At 45.6% G+C, this 23,213-nt stretch overlaps 1 protein-coding gene across 5 annotated transcripts; it reads right to left on the minus strand.

Moving 5' to 3' along the window:
* Positions 1–1,833: 1,833 nt before the first annotated feature.
* ZNF18 (zinc finger protein 18) lies at positions 1,834–23,089 on the minus strand. Of its 5 annotated transcripts, none has more exons than XM_081219864.1 (7): positions 23,074–23,089; positions 16,843–17,322; positions 15,465–15,651; positions 14,949–15,040; positions 8,965–9,049; positions 8,215–8,322; positions 1,834–3,450 (listed from the first exon to the last, which is right to left on the minus strand). In XM_081219864.1, the coding sequence occupies exons 2-7, from the start codon at positions 17,227–17,229 to the stop codon at positions 2,684–2,686; spliced, it is 1,626 nt and encodes a 541-aa protein (XP_081075990.1). In that variant the 5' UTR covers positions 17,230–17,322; positions 23,074–23,089; the 3' UTR covers positions 1,834–2,683. The 5 variants fall into 5 exon arrangements, with proteins under 5 accessions (XP_081075990.1, XP_081075988.1, XP_081075989.1 ...); XM_081219862.1 differs by lacking the exon at positions 23,074–23,089 and adding an exon at positions 22,314–23,061; XM_081219863.1 differs by lacking the exon at positions 23,074–23,089 and adding an exon at positions 22,314–23,061 and having other exon boundaries at positions 16,843–17,345.
* Positions 23,090–23,213: the final 124 nt, after the last annotated feature.

Below are 23,213 nucleotides of genomic sequence, written 5' to 3' on the forward strand. Positions count from 1 at the left end.
CCTGTGTCTGGTCCAGGCTTTGAGCGTTGCAGAGTCCTAAGTTATCATGAAGAGCCCAAGAGAAACGAGCCACAGGCACTTGAGCCCTGACGTCGTTACACAGCCCTACACGCAGCGCCCTAGTTCCCAGCTGGTCCGGGGCCCAGCGGCACAGGCGTTGCCCATGAATCAGAGTCTGCATTGTAACGAGCTCCCCAGGTGATTTGTATGCACTTTATGGTTTGAGGAACGTTACTCTGGATCAGGGGGCCACCAGACTTTTTCTGCTGGGATCAGACAGTAAATATTTTAGGCTTCGCAGGGCATACTGCTTCTGTTGCAACTGCTCACCTCTACCACTGTAACCCGGAAGCAGCCATAGATGATACCTAAATGAATGGGTGTGGCCACGTTCTAATCAAACTTTACAAAAACAGGCAGTGGGCTAAATTTTGCTGATCACTGCTCTAGAGGATAAGGGAAGTATATATGCAATATTTATCCCTCATTAATCCACACATCCATTTAACAAGTGTTTAACATCTACTACTTGCTGAGGACAAAACTGCAAACAAGGTGGATTGTTTCCTTGTCTTTCTGTCATCCTTCAGATCATTTAAGAGGGGCCCAAGGAGAAATCTTTCACCTAAAGCTTTTTAACCTAAAAGTTTTCTAGATTTTCCTCTGTGGAACACATTTTCACTGGATGCCCAAAGAGGTCTACAGTTTTAATGAGCTGTAAAGAGCTCTGTGGGGAGGCTTGTTTGTTAAGTCGTCTGGGGGGGGGGCTCACCACTCCTTCTAGGATCATTATTCCCACATATCCTTGGAGAGACTTACTTTTGGATTAATTACTATTTAGTACAGTGGTTCTTCATCTTGAGCAGGCATCAGAATCCCCTGGAGGACTTGTTAAAACAAAGACTGCTGGCCCCCACCCTTCAGAGCTTGATTCAGGAAGTCTAAGAAATTGCCGATGCTCCAAGTCTGGGGACTGCACTTTGAGAACTCCTGATTCAGAACATAAAAACCCACCCTCCTACAAACCTCTGCTATGAGAACACAGAACCTCATGCCAATTCCACCATGATTTTCCTGCTTTCTGCCTTGTGGTTCCCGCATCCCCAGAGGAAGGGCCTTATTCCTCATGTTCACGCTATAAGGGAGTTGACAAATTCCTCTGGAACCCAGGGATTCCAACGTAAGTGCTGTCTCTTCTCACATCAACCAGCAACGTACTTCCCATTGTTTGCCAATAACTTGCAGTTTCTTGCCTACAGTTCATCTGTTTCCATGGACATAGCTCTGTCCTCCTCATCGGCGTCATGCTTCCTGATCCTCACTGGGAAGAGTACAGTGAGGGCAGGCAGAGGAGGACCAAGATGGAAGGAAAGTGGTCTCGCGGTACGAGAGCAGGACACTCTGGGTCACGTCATTTTTGGAGACAAGTGGTCAGGTTAGATATATGAGTTAATAAACCTCTAGATACACTATAAATTGGATCAGTACTATTGATTTCTTCCTAACACGTACAGATAAAATGAGATAAGGAAGATAATTTTAGAGGCCAGGACACTTTGGCAAAAATGATGGATGGCCTAAGGGGGACACCAGGAGAAAGAGGGGCAACTTGAGGCCCCAGAGCAAGTGGGAGGTGGGCATGGAAAGAGGACACCAGAGTGCCCTGCACTGGCCAAGCTCTCACCGGGGCACCAGGCTAGCAAGTTCCCATCACTGCTCTGCTGGCTGGTAAACTTGGTGGGTTTGTACGGACTGATCTAGGAGCTCAACCACCACTTAGGGTCTGTGAGTTCCAGTCAGCACACAGTGGACGCTGCAGACACAGACAAGACAGGGAGTGACCACCAAGTTTATTGAAAACAAGGGACGCTTGGAGTTAGCTTTGCACCTTTATGACACAGACCACACTGAGCTCACTGGCCTCTACGCTCCCCCCACTGGAGCAGAAGACCTGCTCTAGGGCCACAGTTCTAAAGGGTGGATCTGAGGTTCTTCCCAGCAGCAGCTGCAGCTAATCCAGTTAAATCCTTCCCAGAGACCACTCCTAAAACGGGACCTCCAAGTGACACGTTCTCCCCAAGGGGTCCAAGAGAAGAGATGAGCTGGAACGTGAAGACTTTTCCTTCTCCGGATGCAGAAGCAAGAAGGTCAACCTGCGCGAAATCCGATCCGGAGGCCGAGATATCCTCCGCGTCTAAAACCATGTCCCAGTCTCTCCTCTCCAATCCATGAAAAAATGAGAGAACAGGGATATTTTCTAAGAGATGAAATTTCTCTGGATGGAGCCAAGTTTGTTTGTTTGTTTTTTTAAATAAATTATTTATTTATTTTTGGTTGCATTGGGTCTTTGTTGCTGCGCGCATGCTTTCTCTAGTTGCGGCAAGCGGGGGCTACTCTGTGTTGTGGTGCGCAGGCTTCTCATTGCAGTGGCTTCTCTAGTTGCAGAGCACGGGCTCTAGGTGCACGGGCTTCAGTAGTTGTGGCACGCGGGCTCTAGAATGCAGGCTCAGTAGTTGTGGCGCACGGGCTTAGTTGCTCCGCGGCATGTGGAGTCTTCCCGGACCAGGGCTTGAACCCGTGTCCTCTGCATTGGCAGGTGGATTGTTAACCACTGCGCAACCCAGGAAGCCCGCCAAGTATTTTTAAATGGACCGGGAGAGAGACATGGGCTCGGAGAGCTTGGCTATTGAAAGGGCTTCTTTCCCAAATGGGATCTTTGATGTTTGGCAAGGCTTGAGCTCCAGCTAAAACTTTTTCCACAGCGGGAGCACTTATAGGGTTTCTCTCCTGTGTGAACCCTCTGATGCCTATTAAAGTTGGATCTCTGAATAAAACTCTTCTCACAGATGGGGCACTTATAGGGCTTCTCCCCCGTGTGGATTTTCTCGTGGTGGCGCAGCCCCGAGAAGTCGCTAAAGCCCTTCCCACACGTATCACACTTGCAGGGTTTCTCGCCCGTGTGGATTCGCTGATGCTTCACGAAGTTTGAACTCCGCAGAAAGGCTTTTTTGCAGGTGGGGCACTGAAAGTACGTCTCTCCAGTGTGAGTTCTTTGGTGAAAATCCAGCTGGGAATTCCGGTAGAAGGCTTTCCCACACTCCCTGCAGGTAGGGAGTCTCTGGGCCATAGGGGCTCTCAGCTGCCGTCGTGGGGAGGCCTCTCTCTTCCCCTCCAGCCACGGCGTGGACGGCTCTCCGGGAAGAGGTGGCAGATGCTGACCCAGCTGTGTCCCGGAATTCCTCTCTCGGGGAGAGAGCTGCGCCCCTGTCCCCTCACCATGAAGGTTCTCCTGGGCCTCGGGGAGATTCTCTCCTTCTCCAAAGCATCTTGGCTCATCCTTGCTGAAGAGGCCACTTAAGGAAGTCTGAGGAGGCCCTCCTGAGGCTTGAGGGTCCTGGTCCCTGTAGTTCTCCAAGTTTAAGTTCTCTTTGTCATTCTCCTGTCTGTCCCCTGAAAGGAGAAAGAAGGTATGGAACAGCTCAATCAGTGGTCTGCCCTGCTTTGCAACTCATGTGTCAGAGAGAGGGTCATCACAAAACATTAATTCTTTTTACCAAGAGGGCATCGGTGAGTGAAGAAAACCACTGTCCAGCCCGAGCACCTGGCACTCACTTCACGTGTGTCCAGGCTGTGACTCAGCTCTGGAACCAAGGAGAACAAGTGACAGCAGAGGACGGCTCCCAGAGGCCGCAGTGGCCACCCCCGCAAAGAAGCAGCAAGTTTCTTGAGCCCAGGGAAAACAAGTCTAGTATATGAGAGTACTACTCTAAAAAAGTATTGGTTTTTATCTAATTATATATAAAAGATAAATATGATCACTAAAAACAATTTGAAAAGCATACACAAGAAAACCAAATCAACCTCAATTATACCACCCAGAGGCAACAACTATGAGTATACATTTCCTTCCAGTCTTTATCTGATTTATACATATGTATGTATGTATGTACGTACGTATGTATGTGCTTTTTTCTGACACAACTGATATCATACTGTATAAACAGTTCTATATCTGGCTTTGTAGCCTTTAAATGGTAGATGGTGGTACTTATCAATTCCACATGGATTCTCCCTTTCACAAGTCACCCCAAAATTCATGAAATGCAACCATGTGTCATTTTACTGTGGTTGTGACGCACAGTGAGACTGCTGTGTAAAAGTGAACCCCTCGGTCTGTGCTTGAGTCCAGCGTTCACTTGTGCTTCATTACGTCACATAACAGTTAAAGTTTGTTTTTCTCATCATAACTTGGGTTTTTGCTTATTACTACTTAATGATGCATGTAGTAAAGATTTTTATTTTGGTGGTAGAATTTATCTTCAACTTTTATAAATTACTTTATTCCTGTAGATCTAAAGAAGCTGCTTGCCTTTCTCTTTCCTATATCAGTGTCTTTCAAATTATCAGCTAGAGACCGGAATCTGCTAGAGAACCAGACCTGAACTTGGTAATTCAGAGCCTTATAACATGTTCCTCTCAGATGGCAAAGGTACTTTCTCTTTTCTTTAAAGAAGCCTTTATAAATATCATTTTAAAGAGCTGAATAATGGCCCACTGTGGAGATGTCATAATAAACACATAAGAGGAAACATAATTTATTTAAGAGTTCTCCTACTATGGGAATCTAAGTTGTTTGTTATATTTTGCTACTATAAATAATGATGTGATAAGCCTTTTTCTTCATAAATTCTGCCCACATTTCTGATCAGTATCTTAAAGGAGGTTCCTCAAAGTAGAATTACTGTGTCAATGGGCATGAATGGTATTAAGGCTGTTGACACCTACTGGCAAATCGATTTCCGCAACGACTCTGCCATCCTCGGGTCTGAGAGGCTGGGCAGAGAGGAGGTGAGTGTTCAATACCTAAGCACTGACTGTGTCTCAAGTATCTGCCATTAAGGCTGGTGAAAAATGGCTTCTCATTGGTATAAATTTTAATTCTTTAGTTATTAAAGGATCAGTTTTTTCACACTTATGAGTTAGTTTTCATACTCCAAGACTGCTGTCCACTTTTTTTTTTTTTTTTTTTTTTTTTTTTTTTTTTTTTTTTTTTTTGCGGTACGCGGGCCTCTCACTGTTGTGGCCTCTCCCGTTGCGGAGCACAGGCTCCGGATGCGCAGGCTCAGCGGCCATGGCTCACGGGCCCAGCTGCTCCACAGCATGTGGGATCTTCCCAGACCGGGGCACGAACCCGCATCCCCTGCATCGGCAGGCGGACTCTCAACCACTGCGCCACCAGGGAAGCCCAGTCCACTTTTTTTTTTACTGGGAAAGTCACTTTTTTTCTTATCAGCTTGCATTAACTCCTTCTATATTAAGAAAAATAGTCACTTATCTCTCATGTTCATGAAAAGAGTTTTTCACCGTTTAGTTATTACTTTAATTTTGTTTGGGGTTATTTTTATGTATAGGAGTTGTAGTCTTTTTCTTTTTAAATACAGTCAAGTCTATTAATCTTTTAATGATTTTTTTCCGTTGCTTTTATACTAATAAAAATCTTCCCCAGCTTGACGTGAGTCAAACATTTACCCATTTTCTTCTCTATTATTATTTTATTTTCATATTTTATGTCTTTTTCATCTGTTTCCAACTTATTTTGGTATATGACATACATAAAATTTAAGCTGATTCCTCTTCCCAGAGTCTTTTCTCCTTATTTTGCTCATCCCATGGATTTGTTCTGCTTCTTCCTTCATCACATATCAAAGTCCTTTATAGACCAGCCTCTGTTCCCAGGCTCTGTCTTCTGTTCCATTGGCCTGTGCGTCTATTGTTATATCAGTATCCCACTGTGGTAATGAGTTTACCTTTTTAAAATGATATACTCTTAATATTTACAGACCCAACACTGATGAAACATTCTTCTTTCAAACCTTTTTACTGTTCTTGCAGTATTTTTCCTGATAACTACTTAAGAATCATTTTTCCAAATATAGTTGACCCTTGAACAACGAGGGGTTTGGGGCACCCACCCCGGTGCAGTCAAATTCCAAGTGTAACTTTATAGTCAGCCCTCAGTATCCAGGTTCTGCATCCGTGGATTCAACCAAATGCGGATCGTGTACAAATTTATTGAAAAAAATCTGAGCATAAGTGTTCCTGCACAGTTCAAACCTTTGCTATACAAGGGTCAACTGCATATATATATATATATATATATATATATATATATATATATATAATTTTAATCCTTTGGGAATTTGATTAGAGGTATGAGTATAAGGCTTTTTGAGGCTTACTCACCTGCTGACCTTCTTTAACTGTGAGCCTGTTCTTCCATATGGTCAAACAAAATAGCATAGCTACCCTCTCCTGGGACATCCGCCCCCTGCTCTGAGTCCAGATTTGCCAGACTGCTCACTCTTGTACCTTTGAGACTGGACTAGTCCTTTCCCGTCTTGGTATCACTGTCTCGTCCCTGCACACCTGGCCTCCTGCGTCGGCTGCCCACAGGGCTCCCCTCCTCCAAGGGGACCTTCCTGGGCTGTCCTGCACGCGGCTGCTTCCTCAGCCTCTCTCCCCACAAATCCTCTCTCAAGAACCTACAATGGCATCTCTTTCCCTTATCAAGGCAGGCCGGCTTTTTATTTTTTTATTTTTATTTTTTTTGTGGTACGCGGGCCTCTCACAGCTGTGGCCTCTCCCGTTGCGGAGCACAGGCTCCGGACGCGCAGGCTCAGCGGCCATGGCTCGTGGGCCCAGCCGCTCCGCGGCATGTGGGATCCTCCCAGACTGGGGCACGAACCCGTGTCCCCTGCATCGGCAGGCAGACTCCCAACCACTACGCCACCAGGGAAGCCCAAGGCAGGCCAGCTTTATACACTCTCCACAGTCTGGTTCAAGGTAAGATCTAATGGGACCATGTCAGCAGGTGAGATGACGGGAAAGAAAAAAAATAGAATGTTGCCATATGGAGATAGAATGAGCTAGGTATCACAAATAAAATCCTACCACACGGGAGTACAGGGGCAATCCCTGTACCTTCCTCTCAATTTTGCTGTGAACCTGAAACTGCTCTAAAAAATGAAGTCTGTTAAAACAAAAATCCTACTGCAACAACCTCTGAAGCAGCATTTTCAAACTTTTTTTTTGTCTGCTACCCACGATAAGAAATACTTTTATATCGAAATATAGTACAGATGCACATATATAGAATAAAAATATCCTGAAACACTACCTACCCTGACATCTGGTATTTCCTATTTGCATTCTGATATTTTCTATTCGGTATTATCATTTCATTTTTTAAAATGCTGGTTGCAACCCTATAAAATATTTTCACAACCTGCTAACTGGTCACAAAATGCAGTTTTAAAAATACTGCTCCAAAGGAATCCTTGTGAAGTAGTATTATGATAAATATATTGCTTAAAATTAAAACCGTATGTCTCATGTGATGCTTGCTCTCTCTGTGGTATTGATACATTAGCGAAGGAAACAATTAATCAGACCCTTCTGGGGAGAAAGAATGGCCTGTCATACAGTTCCCATCCTTGGTCCTTTTGTTCCTCCATGGTTCTGGGGTCTTTTGTAGATTTGAGAGAGAGAGAGTGTGTGTGTGTGCAGGAATGTTTGACAGTTGATTTTACATAACTGCAATGTTTTTAAAAGAACGTAGAAGGCAAAGGGTGATTGCTGTTTTACAGCAGAACAAGTTCATATTTCTTCGTACCAGTCTTACAATAATGTGATTTATATGACCCATTTATTTGATGTTGCTGCTGTTTAATGAGACTTAGATGCATGGAGATTAGCTAGACCATATTTTTCTGTTTGTTTGTGTTGTTTATTTTGTTGAGGGTGGGTCAGTTACCATTCACCATAACGAGAGTAAGAAAAGTCTAGTTACTTTAAACCTTCTTGTTAGGAAGGGTAATAGTGGCCTGTTAGATAATCTTTTTTTGATAATAGAATTCAACCCATATCTGTTTTGGTCTCAACTGTACTAACCCTAAGTCTCTCTAAGAAAGAAAACTGTCACAACAGGCAAGAGTGAGGCAACAGATCGGATGCGGGGTCTTTCTTCCATGATTAAATATGTGTCAACAGCCCAAGAGTCAGAGACGAGACCCACCTCGGTACTCAAACTGGACTGACCAGATCACGGCCGGTTAGAACCAATGTAATAGAAACCAAGTACTGATATTGACCCGCCACCTCCAATATAATGACTGGAGGTCAGAAATGGCTCTGGACCAGTAGACCATCACTCACCTATGCAGGTGGGTCTTGGGATCTTCTCGCTGATGTGTAGGTGTGGTCCTGTCAGCTCTGCCCCAAACCCAGCTGGATCAGTCAGGTCATGCTTGGGATTGGAAATGCCTGGTACAGAGAGAGATAATCTGTGGGCCTGGATGAATGGGGAGCACTGGGGACCAAGCCGTGTTGCTCAAAGGAGGGCCCTGAGTGCAAAGGGAACCAGGGAAGCTCTGGAGACCACTGAGGATGTGCAGAGCGTCTAAGACACCAGTAGTCACGAGAAACCCAGGATATATGGTGAAGGCCACAAAAAGAAGATTCTGGGAGGGAGCAGTCAGACCACCTGGCAGGCTGGTGTGAGGGTCGTGACTGGGACCCCACGCATGGTTGGCTGGGACTGTGGTTAGTAGAAAAGACCATGCATGGTCGGCCACTGCTGAGCCCCGTCGTAACTCAGCACCTACGAGCTACGTAACAGTGAGCAAATGACTTGATCTGATACTCACTTTCATCACCTTAAAATGGGAATTCCATCACCCGTTTCACAGATGAGAGGAGTTACTGTACCTGAGGAGCCACAACAGTGCCAGGCACACAGAACACGTTCGATACAGGGAGCTGCCACCATAACCCAGCCACCTCCAGCTCCCCAGTTCCCAGCCGTGTCTCTAAAGAGTTCCTTCACCCGGAGAATGTCAAGCAGTGTGGCTGTCTCTAAAGCACACGGAAGATGTCTCCTTCCATCAGGCTGACCCATGCCCGTACCTCCTGAGACCATTTTCCCGTAAGTCTCCAGCATGAGATCCCAGTATTGCTCCTTCTGAGTGGAATCCAGGTGCCTCCACTGCTCCTAGAGAAAAACACAATGCCCTGAGTCCAGGGAAGGTTTCTGAACCCTCCTTCCCTGCCTGTGGGAGGCTGAGGAGAAAGGAATGGGCCTTAGGATCCTGGCCATCAGATGGTCTGAGAAAGCACGGGAGGTGCTTCAATGGGAAATCGACAGGCCCTGCCTCAGTGTTTCTTGCCGTGGTTAGAAAACATTTAGGTTTTAAGTTCCGTATTTTAAGTTGCCTGTTTTTGCGAGTGGAGAAGAAAGAGAAGGCAGGAGCCCTTTCTCCACTTTCCTTTTGCTTAACTCTCTCAGTGCTTATCAGAGAGGTCTTTGAGCAGCAGGGGGCCGATATTCCCCATATTTCATTAAAGTCTGGAAATTCAAGAGGGAAAGGAAAGAAATTTTAAAATGTATTTGTTGGAAAAGCAAGTGCAAATCAGTGAAGGGGTGGGAAGGGTAAAGAATGGCATCAGGCGAGTTGTGAGTCTCACTGTGAGACAGACTGTGGCCTCGGAGCAGAAATGCTGCAGCCACACACACTTCGAATCTCCCGACAGTTCTGAGTTCAGGTCTAACAGCAGATCAGTTTTCCTCTGGTGAGTGGGAAATGGAGGGGTTCCCTAGAGCAAGCTGTCCCTTGAGTGCGCCCCAAACATGCCCTTCTCATCCTATGGAACTGAGCCTGGAGACTCAACGCTGGGAAGGCCATGGAGCTGCGGTCAACTTTTGTGAATCAAATGGCAGTCTCCCCACCAGGAGGCTGACTGTTAGACACTCAGTTTGTACAGCAGAGTGAGGAACAGCACAGTCTCTGGCGTCAGACGCAGTGGGATTCAAGTCCCAGGTCTGCCATTTCCAGCTGCGTGATCTTGAGGAAGTTACTAAACTTTTCTGGGCCTCAGTCCTCACCTAATGATAGTACTAGGCTCAAAAAACTGTCTGGAGGTTTAACAGAAATAACCAAGTGTGATCTATTTTCAAAGCACCCACTACTTTTCATTCATAGCATTCATCACAGTTTATTAAATATTTATATATATGTACACACACACACACACACACACACACACACACGAACATATTTAATGAATAGTTGCCTCTGTAGCACATTCACACCATGAGAAAAGGATCCTCCACTGTTCTTTCTCAGTTCCCAAGACCGTGCCCAGGCTAGAGCAGGCACTCAACATAAGTTGTCTGGGTGAAACAAAGCCCTTAGCAAACAAGTGCTTGGTAGGCGGTCTATTTTCTCACTATCACTACCACACGCAGTCTACGGGTTATCAGTCTTCCAAGGGTTCACAGGGAGAATTCAGGGATCCTGCACACTCTCGGAAACCCCAAAGTTGATACCCATCTATTACTGTCATGAACGGCCAGCCAGGCCACAGGCGGCAGAAGTGAGGAGAGGAAGAATGAGAAGAGAAGTCACCCTCCATCACATCCAACCCACTACCCAGGGAGGCCATTCCCCATTCTACATTAACTCTGCCCCCAGTACATTAAGGGGACTGGAAATGGCTGAAAGAGAGTGGAGACACCAAAAATTCTTTAACTAGCAGATACTAAGCTTAAAAAAAAAGAAAAGAAAAGGAGGAATTAAATTTCTTAGGGTGAAAAAAGTGAAAAGGTGAAAAGTGGAAAACTGAACTCTATATGTTTAACTATTAACTATAACCACATTTTAAATACGGATTTTAATTTTAAAAAATTTAAAGTAGGAATGTTTAGCAGCTTACTTTGTTAATCTTCTGTGAAGGAAGCTACCTTAACAGCCTACTGGAAATAACCATCTTGAGCAAACACTGCTGAATACAGGAGTCCTCGGTCTTCCTGGTCAAAACACACAGACCCTCATGTTGGCACTGGCACAGAAAAGGACGGGCTGCCAAGCACAGTAACATCTGCCTGGACGCCTGGCTCGCTGGATACAGGCCTCGTCCACGGGCACCAAAAGAGTAGCCACCCAGCACAGTACAAGGCGGAAAAGAATACAGCCACCAAAACCCCCAAGGGCACCATCAGCCCTTTCAAAGCCCAGGAAAGAGGCTTCAGGAGTCTCTGGAAGGCGTGCCTCCAGATTAAAGCCACAAACTTACTCAAGGAACTGCCCAGGAGCTAGGGATGCATATGAAGCCCCTTACTTAAGAGGCAAGACACCAACTGCAGCCATCTTCATTTTCTGTCATTTTCATAAGAGTAGAAAAAAATCCAAATTCCTATTCTGGAAGGATGGAAGTATGAGATTTGATGGGGAAATAATCTCAATTTCATGTGGAAACAGCACCATCTTGTGGGTTTGTGGGACACTGCCACAACTGACTGGCAGACAGGCATCTGTACTGTGTTCCCTTCCCAAGGTTTGAAGACACAGGAACCGGCGCCAGTGCATCCCTAAGTCTGTGAGACTGTCTCTGACTCAGTCACGGCATCTACCACAGTGGACCTCATACCCTGCCATTGTTCTCAAGGTTCCTAATTTAGGGAACAGATTAGAGGACATGATTCTTTATACTATATTTAAACATTCCCTTCAGTTAGTTACAAAAGACTCCATTAAACATCGAGGTCCTTCTGATGCAAATAGTTGTTAGTTTGGGGGAGGGATATTGGGATCGGGTAGGGATGATTTTTGTTTGTTTGGGGTGAGTGGCTGTTAATCAGTTATCGGCTATATATAGGTAATTTATATATTATATATATTTATATACATACATTTATATTTATATGGTGCTGCTCGTGAGCATTTGGAATACTTTGACTTCCAGCTATCCAGAACAAGTCATGGTTAATGTCCTCATGTAATGTAGAGCTAATGTTTAACTCCGCTAGTTAAAATATGTTAATAAATTGTAGATGCCTTTCATAGGGATACTCTGTATTTACTATAGAAGCAATAATAATCCTCCAAGTCAACCTGAAATATTTGGCAGAATACCCAAATCTTTTTCACCAAGCAGCCTCCTGCCTAACAGTTTGGTTTCTGCGTACTTAAAAGCAGGAAGATGGGCACCCTCGAGTCACTAAAAAGCTGTATCCCTTCCCTGCCCCCTCCCCATCCTCTGCCCAGGGTAAACTGCAAAGCTCGGACTCTGGTTTCTAAATCTTTTGAGCCTGGAAAGCTAAGGCTCAGACACATCTACAGCGGCTTCCCTGTCCTCACCTTCACTCTCAAGTGCCCCACGAGGAAAGTCCCAAGAAGAGTTCCCCAAAGGTTTGAAACAATGCTCTGATTAAGGTCTACAGGTGCCTGAAAAAGTTGATTTTTTTTAACATCTTTATTGGAGTATAATTGCTTTACAATGGTGTGTTAGTTTCTGCTGTATAACAAAGCGAATCAGCTATACATATACATATATCCCCATATCTCTTCCCTCTTGCGTCTCCCTCCCAATCCCACCCCTCTAGGTGGTCACAAAGCACTGAGCTGATCTCCCTGTGCTATGCGGCTGCTTCCCACCAGCTATCTATTTTACATTTGGTAGTGTATATATGTCTATGCCACTCTCTCACTTCGTCCCTTCCCCCTTTCCATGTCCTTAAGTCCATTCTCTACGTCTGCGTCTTTATTCCTGTCCTGCCCCTAGGTTCTTCAGAAAAAGTTGATTTTTATCAAATGCAACTTTTCAGAGTTGTTCACCACATAATCAAGATAAACCTCTTCTTGAGACTTCTGTTTACAGTCAAGATGGAGTAACAGGGAATGGATTTACCTCCCTGCTGAAACAACCAAAAACAGGGACAAGATATATTAAACAATGATTTGCAGATGATATACTTTAGGAAGAACAGGACAGAGATCCCTGTGTGCCCTACAGTTGCCCAAACTTGCCACCTGGAGAGGGCATCCAGAGCAGCAGAAGGAGCTCAGGGTCTGGGGAGGCCAAGAGGGTTACAGAGTTATCAGCAGGGCAGAAGACCAGACCAGGGGAGCTGCACACAGAGAGAGCTCTGGAGATCTGCAGAGCGTCCCCCGCAAGTCAAGGAAAGACCCCCCTACCCCAAAGAAGCAGAAGGCACAGTCCCCAGAGCTCACAAAGTGCTGGAAACACTTCATATTTCCAGCAGCTAGAGTGGAAAACGTTGTCTATCAAGAAGCATAAGGTAGAGTATCACCTCAGTAGAGGGGGAAGATTAGCCCTAGACTAAAGGCTTTACTGGTGCCATGTAACAAACTGTATCCAAGTAACTTAACTGTATCCCAGAGCAGAGCTCAACAACATTTATAGGAATGCAAAAATATGCAGCCCCAACAATGTAAAATTCACCATGCCTGACATGCAATCAAAGATTACTGGGCATACAAGGAAGTAGGAAAAGACATCTCATAATGAGGAGATCAAACCATCCATCAAAACTGACTCAGAACTGACACAGGTGATAAATTAGCAGACAAGGACATTAATACAGATATTATAAACATATTCCATATGTTCAAGGAGTTGGAGGAAAGATTGAACACATTAAGTACAGACATGAAAGATATGATAAAGCCCAAATTCAAACTTCTAGAGATGAAAAACATCTGAGATGCAAAATACACTGGATGGGATTAAAAGTAGATAAAACACTGCAGAAGAAAAGATTAATGAGCTTGAAGACATAAAACTAGAAACTACACAAAATAAAACACAGAGATTAAAAAGAGAGAGAGAACAGAGCATCAGTCAGCTGCGGGTCAACTTGAAGAGATATAATGTGTATATACACACGTTAAGATTATACATGTCCCATGTGTGTGCTATTCTCACAGTTCCCAAAGAAGCAGAGAAGGCAGGGAGACAGAAAAATCAGTTGACATAACGGCCAGAATTTTTCCAAATCTGATGAAAGCTATACTCCAGCAGATCCAAGAACTTCGGTGAACCCCAAGAACAAGGAACATGAAGAAAATGACTCCAGGGCCTCCCTGGTGGCGCAGTGGTTGAGAGTCCGCCTGCCGATGCAGGGGATACGGGGTTCGTGCCCCGGTCTGGGAGGATCCCATATGCCGCGGAGCGGCTGTGCCCGTGAGCCATGGCCGCTGGGCCTGCGCATCCGGAGCCTGTGCTCCGCAACGGGAGAGGCCACAACAGTGAGAGGCCCGCATACCACAAAAAAAAAAAAAGGAAAAAAAAAAAAAAAAAAAAAAAAAGAAAATGACTCCAAGGCTCATCATGGTCGAAATTTTTAAAATCAGAGAGAAACTATTAAAAGCAAGCAAGAAAAATACATTATATGCAGAAGAACAAAGACACGTGGCATGAAGAACAAAGAAGTACATGTGGCAGGGTTCCATTTTGTGTAAAATTCCAGAAAATGCAAACTACTGTGTGGTGACAAAGCAGATGAGTACTTGCCTCAGGACTGGGGGAGAGTAGGAGAGCAGCAGGGAGGGATTACAAAAGGAAACCTTTGGGGGCGACAGATACGTTTACTATCTTGACTGCAGTCATGGCTTCACATCTGTATATACCATGTCCAAGAACTTATCAAATTGTACACTTTAAATAAGTGCACTCTATAGTTTGTCAGTCACACCTCCATAAGTGAGTCGGGGGAGAGGATAACCTGTCCCACGTTACATGTAACATTCGAGATCACAAACCGACCCCAACGTGGAGGCCTAGACGAGGAAATGAAATAACAGTCTTTTCTCAGCATAACCCAAAGATAATAAAAAAGGGAGACAAGATTGCTTCATCACAGCAACTTCTTCGAGGTCCCAGATTCTATTATTAAAGATGACAATTAGGAAACATTCTGCCTTCAAAGAAATATTGAAACCCGGGTTTCATTCGACATGTATGGCTGTCATCCTTGCTAGGCCTTCCTCTCTCCTCCGCTTCTGAGAACGCTTCCCTTTTCAATCCATGGACTGTTGACAGACCCTCAGAGCGAGGTTCTGGGGTATGAGAAGCAGGGGAACCCCGCTCACCTGAGGTGCTGTGTGGAGAAGGGAGGCTCCAAAGTCTTGGTCTCTGATGAGCCTTTCCTCGGGTCGGGCAGGAAGTGGGGAGGCAGCCAGGGCTGAAGGTGGAGACAGGAAGATTAAAGAATCCCGATGTCCTGTCACCCACTAGCCAGAGGGCACAGGTGCAAACCTCAGAACCAACAGAACCAACGCCTGTTCCGCCATCTGTGATCTCAGACGTGTGCTTGCCTCCCTAACCCACTCCGACTCCCCCTACCTTCCCAGCTGCCTCACCCGTGTGTCTCCTCCCACCTCCCTCCCCAGAACCCAAATCCGAAAGGCTTGGCCCTGTCGTAAGTGGTTTAAATTGCAGACTTTGAATCCCCAAATCAGAGTGATTCCTGTATGTCTACCCTGCTTCCGAACTTCCCAGAGACACCCCAATCCGAGCGGCACATCATTTCAATTCACTCTTAGGCCTACTGACCACAATCCCGCAATTTCTCCAAGACGGCACCACACACACCACCTGCCCCTCACCTAGTCCTTGTTCCGAGTCGGACTCCTCTTTCACGATGTGGCTCAGTGGCTCCCCCGACCGGCAGGCTGAGTTCTGAAGCCCCAGCTCCTGAGGCACTTCAACATGGGCCTCCGCTTCCCCCAGTGGGCAGCTTTCAGGCTCTGCCTTCTGTGATAAGACCTCCTGTCCCAGAACTTGGATGCTGATCTAGAGACCACATGGTACTAATTACTGAAAGATCCAGAGTAAGGATTTCTGCAAGATACAAAGCTAACCTTCTAGAACACATCATAAGGCAGTCCTTAGGGACATGGGGCAGGGAAAGAAAAAAGCCAGCATTTACTTCTGGTCCAGCGGGAACCAGGGAGGGAAACATCCTGAGAGAGGCCAGAAGCCATAGCCTGGGAGCCCTTCCGACAGGCCACTGATGTTGTGTTTCTACTGGACAGTTTCCATTCTAAAGATGGAATGGGATATGGGAGATTTAGCTTCAATCCCTAATGGCTAAAAAGTGTGGAGAATCTCAGGGAGTCTTAGAATCAGGTGAGGTGTGGGGACACACTGAGATAGTATAACAAGAAATGTGCAACTGGTCTTTGTCCCAGGTTCCTGGCAAGCGCTCCTAAAACCCCTGGAATTTCCTGAAGGACAGGAGTGCCAGGAACAACTCCTCCTATTCAGAAGGAGCCCCTTTCAACCATCCCTGAGTTGATGCTGATGAGGTGACTCTTGGTGGCCCCTAGACGGCTTCAGGATGGAGGCCGGTCCCCAGAGGAACTAATCAGGTGGTCAGAGGGTTGGAACTTCCAGCGCCACCCCTCAACCTCTGGGGAAGGGAGAGGGGCTGGAGATTTTCAATCACCAATGGCCAATGATGAAGCAATCATGCCTAAGTAATGAAACCTCCATAATAACTCCTAACCTGTGGGGTTCAGGGAGCTTCTGAGCTGGTGAATACATACAAGTGCCAGGAGGATGGCATGCCTAGATGAGGGCGTGGATGCCCTGTGCCACCCCCATCTCCTCCATTTGGCTGTTTCTCAATCATATCCTTTATAACAAACCGGAAAATATGAGTAAAGTGTTTCCTTGAGATCTATGAGTCATTCTAGCAAACGATGAAACCCGAGGAGGGGGTTGTGGGAACCTTCAAATTTGTAGCCAGTGGGTCATAAGTACGGGTGGCCCCTGCAGCTTGTGACGGGGTCTGAAATGGGGTCAGTCTTATGGGACTAGCCCTTACCCTCTGGGGTCAGAGCCAAGCCAGACAGTGTCAGCGAATTGGTTGTTGGTGTGGAAAAGCCTACATATCTGGTGCCAGAAAAACAGACAACACCCCTGCTAAGACCCCAGAGGAGCCCTGTGCTTCAGTCAGAGATCACAAAACTCTCTGCTCACCCACTGCCACAGCTTCTGGGGGTCCCCCCTCAAGCTCTCCACGAGGGTCACTGCTTCCTCCCCGCTGCCTGGACACTGCTTCCGCACCCACATCTGGATCTCCCCGGGCAGGATGGTCAGGAACTGCTCCAACGTCAGGATCTCTAGGATCTGCTCCTTGGTGTGCACCTCTGGCTGCAGCCACTGGGAACAGAGCTTCCGAAGCTGTCTCAGGGTTTCGTGGGGCCCGGACATCACCTGGTAAGGAAACTGCCTGAAAAGCTGGCGTGCAGTCTCAGAGCTGGAGGGCTCCCCTCGAGGGGTGTCATCTGGTCCAGAGAACGCGGACTCCTTGGCCTTGGCCAGTGGCGGCAGCAGGACTGGAGCCTGCCCCAGCTCCACGGGCATCGTCTGGCTTGGCAAGTCCTTTTAGGTGATGTGCTTCTGGTACGGAGTTTTCCCTGGGAGAACCAGGTCTTCACAGAGCCTCTCACAGGGACACTGGAGGGGGAGTGACAGTGATGCTATGCGGATGAGAGGGACGCACTTTCAGAAAGGACAAATTCACACGCCCTGCCTGAGAAGCCTCGGAGGCAACCGTGCATCTTCTGAAATCAGTGGACACACTAATCTATTTTGAAAGATGGTAAACTTGAAGCCGCAGAGCAAACCACTACTACCATATCTAAACTGTCATCATCACCCTGACCATTTTTACAACGTTCTGTCTTGGTCTTCAAAAGGCCAGACCAAGTAGAAGAATGAACGCACCACATTAAGCGTTTTCACTGTGGGTTTCCAGGTAAACAGCTCTTCTGCAAAACACTCCAATGTCTGCATCCGTGTGTCTGCAGACCAAAAAATAGAGCTGAACAAAGACCTTGATGCCCTAGGAATGAAGGCTAAGGCTGAAATGATCAGATGCTTCCAAAATAAATAGGAGGTTGAAGAGAACTCTTCCCCAAAAGGTGCAATGAAATTTCTAAGTGACCTCTTTTGAATGCCATGTTGACAACGGGGAATTTATGAAAAACCTGTCACACTGAAATTTTCAACCCTGGACTGAAAGAAGGTTTAGAATAAATACTGACTACCTCAACAACATTCCTACAGACTTGAAGCAAGTAATCACTCTTTTATGGTGAGTGGTATCAAAATTCAGAAGATAGCAACTAAGGGCCTCCCTGGTGGCGCAGTGGTTGAGAGTCCGCCTGCCGATGTAGGGGATACGGGTTCGTGCCCCGGTCTGGGAGGATCCCATATGCCGCGGAGCGGCTGGGCCCGTGAGCCATGGCCGCTGGGCCTGCGCGTCCGGAGCCTGTGCTCCGCAACGGGAGAGGCCACAACAGTGAGAGGCCCGCATACCGCAAAAAGAAAAAAAAAAAAAGAAGACAGCAACTAAGACAGTGAAAAGAGAACTATTAAATGGCAAAGTTAATATTAAGATATTTTTAAAGGAGCATGCACTATTTCTAGCTAGCTTTCTTGCATGTAATCCTAATATTAGATTATTGGGTCTATCTTTAAATATTATGAAGGAGCTAGAGGTCATCATTTCTCCATAACATGAACCACAACAATCAATCACTTGGGTGTCTGGCTTAATCAGAGATCAGTACAACACTAGTTTTGAAGGCTGCTTTTTCCTTGAGGTGTAAGAGCAACGTCCTCATCCCCACCACTTCACCCAAACAATCCACCCTATATCACAACATCATTTAAAAATAAAACAAACAAAAAAAGGAAGCAATTTTTTTCAAGGGTACAAAAAGGGAAGGAGTAAGGTAAAAGGGATCGATTTAATATTATGTTTCTCATGTGGATCTCACTAACTGTACTTTTTGTTTATGCAGAGACCCATATATTTCATTCATATATTCACGCAGCACCCAGAGTGCTACAGCAACATATGTTCTCAATAATTCAGGAATTCTGTTTCTGGTCATGGCAGCCCACCTACTGTAAACAATGACAAAACTGGAGAAAACCTAAGAGGCCACTGTTTTCAAGCACTGGCCCACCAGAAAGGCGAGAATGGAATCCCTGAGAGAAGAAAAGCTTGTGAGGAGGGCCACGATCATCCTGGCTGTCTGCCGGGGGATGATTTCCTAATCCCAGTGCAGGAGGCTGGAGCTCAAGCAGAGACCAGAGGTCTCACTAAACTGAGGAGGCAGAGATCAGCATTTGGAGCTACTGAAGTGGCTGGGATCGGAAGAACAGGGCAGCAGGGAGGAGGGAGCTATGGGATAGAGGTGGAAGTCTGTGCGGGGTCCCCTGTGAGTTCTGGCCAAGGGCTGGGCTGCACTCAGTAGGGTGAAACTGCAAGGTTCAACAGAGAGCAGTTGCTACCAGGTTAAAGGAGCAAAAGAGGGATACAAAAGGCCAGTCAGTGATGAGAGACATTTGCGTTTCTGACCCTGAGAGGAGAGAGACCTTATTAACACTCAAGGCATCCTGAGATACCAGAAAGGCCACATGTTAGGAGTAAGGACCTTGCTCTAGAGAAAGACCTACTCTAAACCTGCCCTAAAAAACTTAAAGCCAAGCTTCAACAAGATCCACAGAGGAGGTCCAGTCTACTGCTCTATTCTGATCCAGTCAGAAGAATTTGGGGGAATTCCCTGGCAGTCCAGTGGTTAGGACTCCATGCTTTCACTGCCAAGGGCCCAGGTTCAACCCCTGATCGGGGAGCTAAGATCACACAAGCCACACAGCACGGCCAAAAGAAAAAAAAAGGAATTTGGGAAACACCTTGGGCTTTCCAAAGATCTGCCCTAAAACCAAGCCAACACAAGTTGATCAGTCAGTAATTGAACTGCCTGCTAGAACAAAAATCAACACTCTTCAGAGGAAGATAACAGAATCCTTAGTGTCTACAATGTGCCATTCACAATATCCAGGATGCAATCCAAAATTACTACACATGTAAAGAAACAGGAAAATGTGACTCAAAATCAAGGGAAAGCAGTCAAGAGAAACCAACTTCAGATGGCCTGAGGACTTAAAAACAATATAGTCTTTATGACAGAAGAGATAGTGACTTTCTATAGAGAAATAGAAATTATAAAAAGAAACAAATGCAAATTCTAGAAAATGAACCACCAACCCAGAATTCCACATCCAACAAAAACACCTTTCAAAGAAAGAATTAAAGACATTTTTCAGATAAATAAGCTAAGAGAATTTTTCACCAATGACTTGTACTACAAGAAATGCTAAAGGACATTCTTCCAGTTTAAGGAAAACTCATATATACAGAAAGGAATGAAGATCTCCAGAAATGGTATATACATGGTGAATAAGTTTAAGATACCATGCTTTTATTTCTCCTAACTTCCTTAAAAGGCAACTGACTGTTAAGGCAAAGATGACAATAGTATAAGTAGAACATAAGATAAGTAGAAGTAAAAGATATAAAAATAGCACAAAGGAGAGGGTAAATGGAATTAATCTGTTGTTTTTACATTCATGAACTGCTAGAAAGTTGGGAGTAAGAAGTGGTGTCAGGTGAAGTGACAGATGGGAAATGTAAAGGTGTTAAGTGAGGAGCAGGAAATAAGAAATGTGAATTATAAAGTGGTACAATATTAAAGTATATTCTGATAAGTTACATGTTGATAATTTAAGGATGCATACTGTTAGCTGTAAAAATATTATACAAAGAGGTACAGCTAAAAGCCAATAGACGAACACTAAAAAACAGTCAATAATATACAGGAAAGGATCAAGAGAAGACTAAAAATCAGAAAGATCAAATGGAAAAAAGACAGTATGACAGATTAATACCCAACCATATCAATAATTACATTAAATGTAGATGGACTAAACACTTGAATTATAAGGTCGAGATTGTCAAATTTAAAAAAGCGAGACCCAACAATATGTTGTCTACAAGAGACATTTTATGTATAAAGACACAGATAGTTTGGAAATAAAGTGGTGGGAAAAAGACATTCCATGCAAACAGCAAGCACATGAAAGCTGGTATGGCTATATTAGTATCTGACCAAGAGACTTCATGACAAAGAGAAAAAGAGGGACATTTCATTATGATAAATGGGTCAAATCATCTAGAACGCAAAGCAACCTAAATGTGTATGCACCTAATATCAGGTCTAAAGGGACAAATCCTCAATCATGGTTGAAGATTTTAACACTGTTCTCTCAGTAATTGATAGAAAAAAATAGACCAAAAAATTGTAAGGATATAGAAAATCTGAACACTATCACCCAAGTTGATGTAATTGACATTTAAACCAACGACTGCAGAATACACATTCATTTCAAGTGCATACGAAGCATTCGTCAAAACAGACCATGTGCATAATTAAGTTTCAAAACACTGGAATCTTAAAGTATAGATTCTCTAACCACAGAGAAATCAATAACTAGAAACCAATAACAGTAAGATACCTAGACTATCCCAATATATGGAAATTGTTAAATAACAATATTAAATAACCTATGACCAAAGAAAACAAACCACACAGGAAATTAAAATATATTTTCATATTGAATGACAATGAAAACACAACATATCAAAATTTGTAGGAAACAGCTAAAGCACTGCTTAGAGAAATGAACAGCTTTAAATAAATGTTAAAATTTTTAATAAATATACACGCATCCTTCACTGTCTAGATCTATTTGGATCCTGAGTTTCAAATAACAAGTAGCAAGATTTCAGATAGCAAGAGACTTATCAGTAGAATTATTCACATTTACTTAGTTCCCAAATTAAGATAGCAGTTTAGATAACATGGAAACTGACTTTTAGGGAAAACTATAGATCTTATAAAACATTTAAATCTAACTTCAGCAATTATACTCTCACATAATGGTAGGGGAAATGACTCGCTTATAATTAAATTACTTGACAGATGCTTTATAGATTGATATCCCAATGACTTCTTGAGAATCTGCTCCTGTTAGTTATGAGAAAAAATTTAAAGATATTCCAAATGTATAGTTGCTATACTTATTAAAGCTATAACAAATTAGAATGAATTTTTAAATGAACATCTAGGTAAGGATACTCACTATACATTCATATATAAGTAACCATTTGCAGAGCACCTACGATTGACAAAGACTGTCTCCTTAATCAAACTTCAGTCAAGCTGAAGTTGCCTGAGTCAATCTCTTTGACTAGGAATGGCCCCTGGACTCTGTCCTTGTCACTTCCAGTCCAGTTTAGCAAGAATCTTGCTGACTCCAGTTTAGGGAGTCAGCAAGACTTGACATTTGATCAAATTCAACATCCCTTGGTATCTGGTCAAATTCCTTATCGCCCTGGCCTGCCTTCAACAAAACCGGTCAAGTTGGCTTAGCTAGAATCCCCCCTTAACCCAGATGTTTCCTCTTAGTAATTTTCCACCCACTGAGCCCTCCCCACCCCTTGGCTATAAATTTCCATTTGTCCTTGTTGTATTCCATCTCTCGCTCCAATACCACAAAGTCCCACGGTAGCCCCCCTGAATAGTCTGCCTTACCGTTTTTAACGAGTCTCTGAGTAACTTTTTCTTTAACACTATGCATCAGCTCCTTATTAGGCCCGGTTCAAGTCGTTTCTAATCCTCACAATTACCCAGCATGGTGAGTATTACAGTGTACAGATCGGCAACCTCTGAGGCTCACAGCGGCGGCCAAATTCAAACCCAGGAGGCTCTAAGCCTGTGCTCTGGGGAGGAGAGCTGCAAACCTTTGAATCTGGGGGGCGGATTTGGGAGCTGTCACAAAAGGCTGGAGGAGAGGAGAAGCTACAGGCATTTCGCGCCCCGGAGGCCAGGCGGGATCCAGGCCTGCCAGGCGCCGGGCAGTGCTGCCCACTGCGTTCTCCACCCTCCGCCCACGACGCCGACAGCGCCGGGAAAGAGACTCCGGGCATCAGCCCATCCGGGTTCCCTCTTCCCGAGGCTCACTTCCAGCCTTTGAGGGAAGGCAGGAGGGAGGGGCCCCTTTTCGGTCCCAGTCCAGAGACGTGGCCGGAGAGTCCGGAGGGGCCCACAGGCTCAGGGACACAGGGCCCGGTCCGGGGTACCGGGTCTCCACGACCCCAGAGTCCACTCACAGCCCCGCCGCCCCTCCCCCGTACTCGCCGCGTCCCCGCGCGCGCTCCCGGGCACTCGGGCGCGCGTCCGCCGGCCCGACCGCCGCTCCCGGAGTTCCGGCCGAGTCCGGCGCGGACGCGGGCGGCGCCAGGCCAGACCCCGGGCTGCCGCGGCCAGGCCTATCCAGCCCGCGTGCGCTCACCTCAACCCGAAGCGCCGGCTCCGGGCGCACTTCCGGGAGACGGGAGGCTGCGCGCGCCTCTGGAGCTGGCGGGGCGGGGCGGGGGCGGGGCGGAGGTGCGGGCTCCGATTGGCCGTCCGGGTCGCTCCGCCCCGCCCCCG

Source organism: Mesoplodon bidens (assembly GCF_964165515.1).
Source record: "Mesoplodon bidens genome assembly, chromosome: 19".
Lineage (NCBI taxonomy): Eukaryota > Metazoa > Chordata > Mammalia > Artiodactyla > Ziphiidae > Mesoplodon > Mesoplodon bidens.

Excerpts from the sequence above, each read along its gene's own strand:
- ZNF18 (XM_081219864.1), bottom strand. The coding sequence starts at position 17,229 with ATGCCCGTGGAGCTGGGGCAGGCTCCAGTCCTGCTGCCGCCACTGGCC. Across the intron at positions 9,050-14,948 it reads TTCTCCACACAGCACCTCAG|GAGCAGTGGAGGCACCTGGA; the intron begins GTGAGCGGGGTT and ends GTTTTTCTCTAG. Across the intron at positions 8,323-8,964 it reads CGGGAAAATGGTCTCAGGAG|GCATTTCCAATCCCAAGCAT; the intron begins GTACGGGCATGG and ends TCTCTGTACCAG.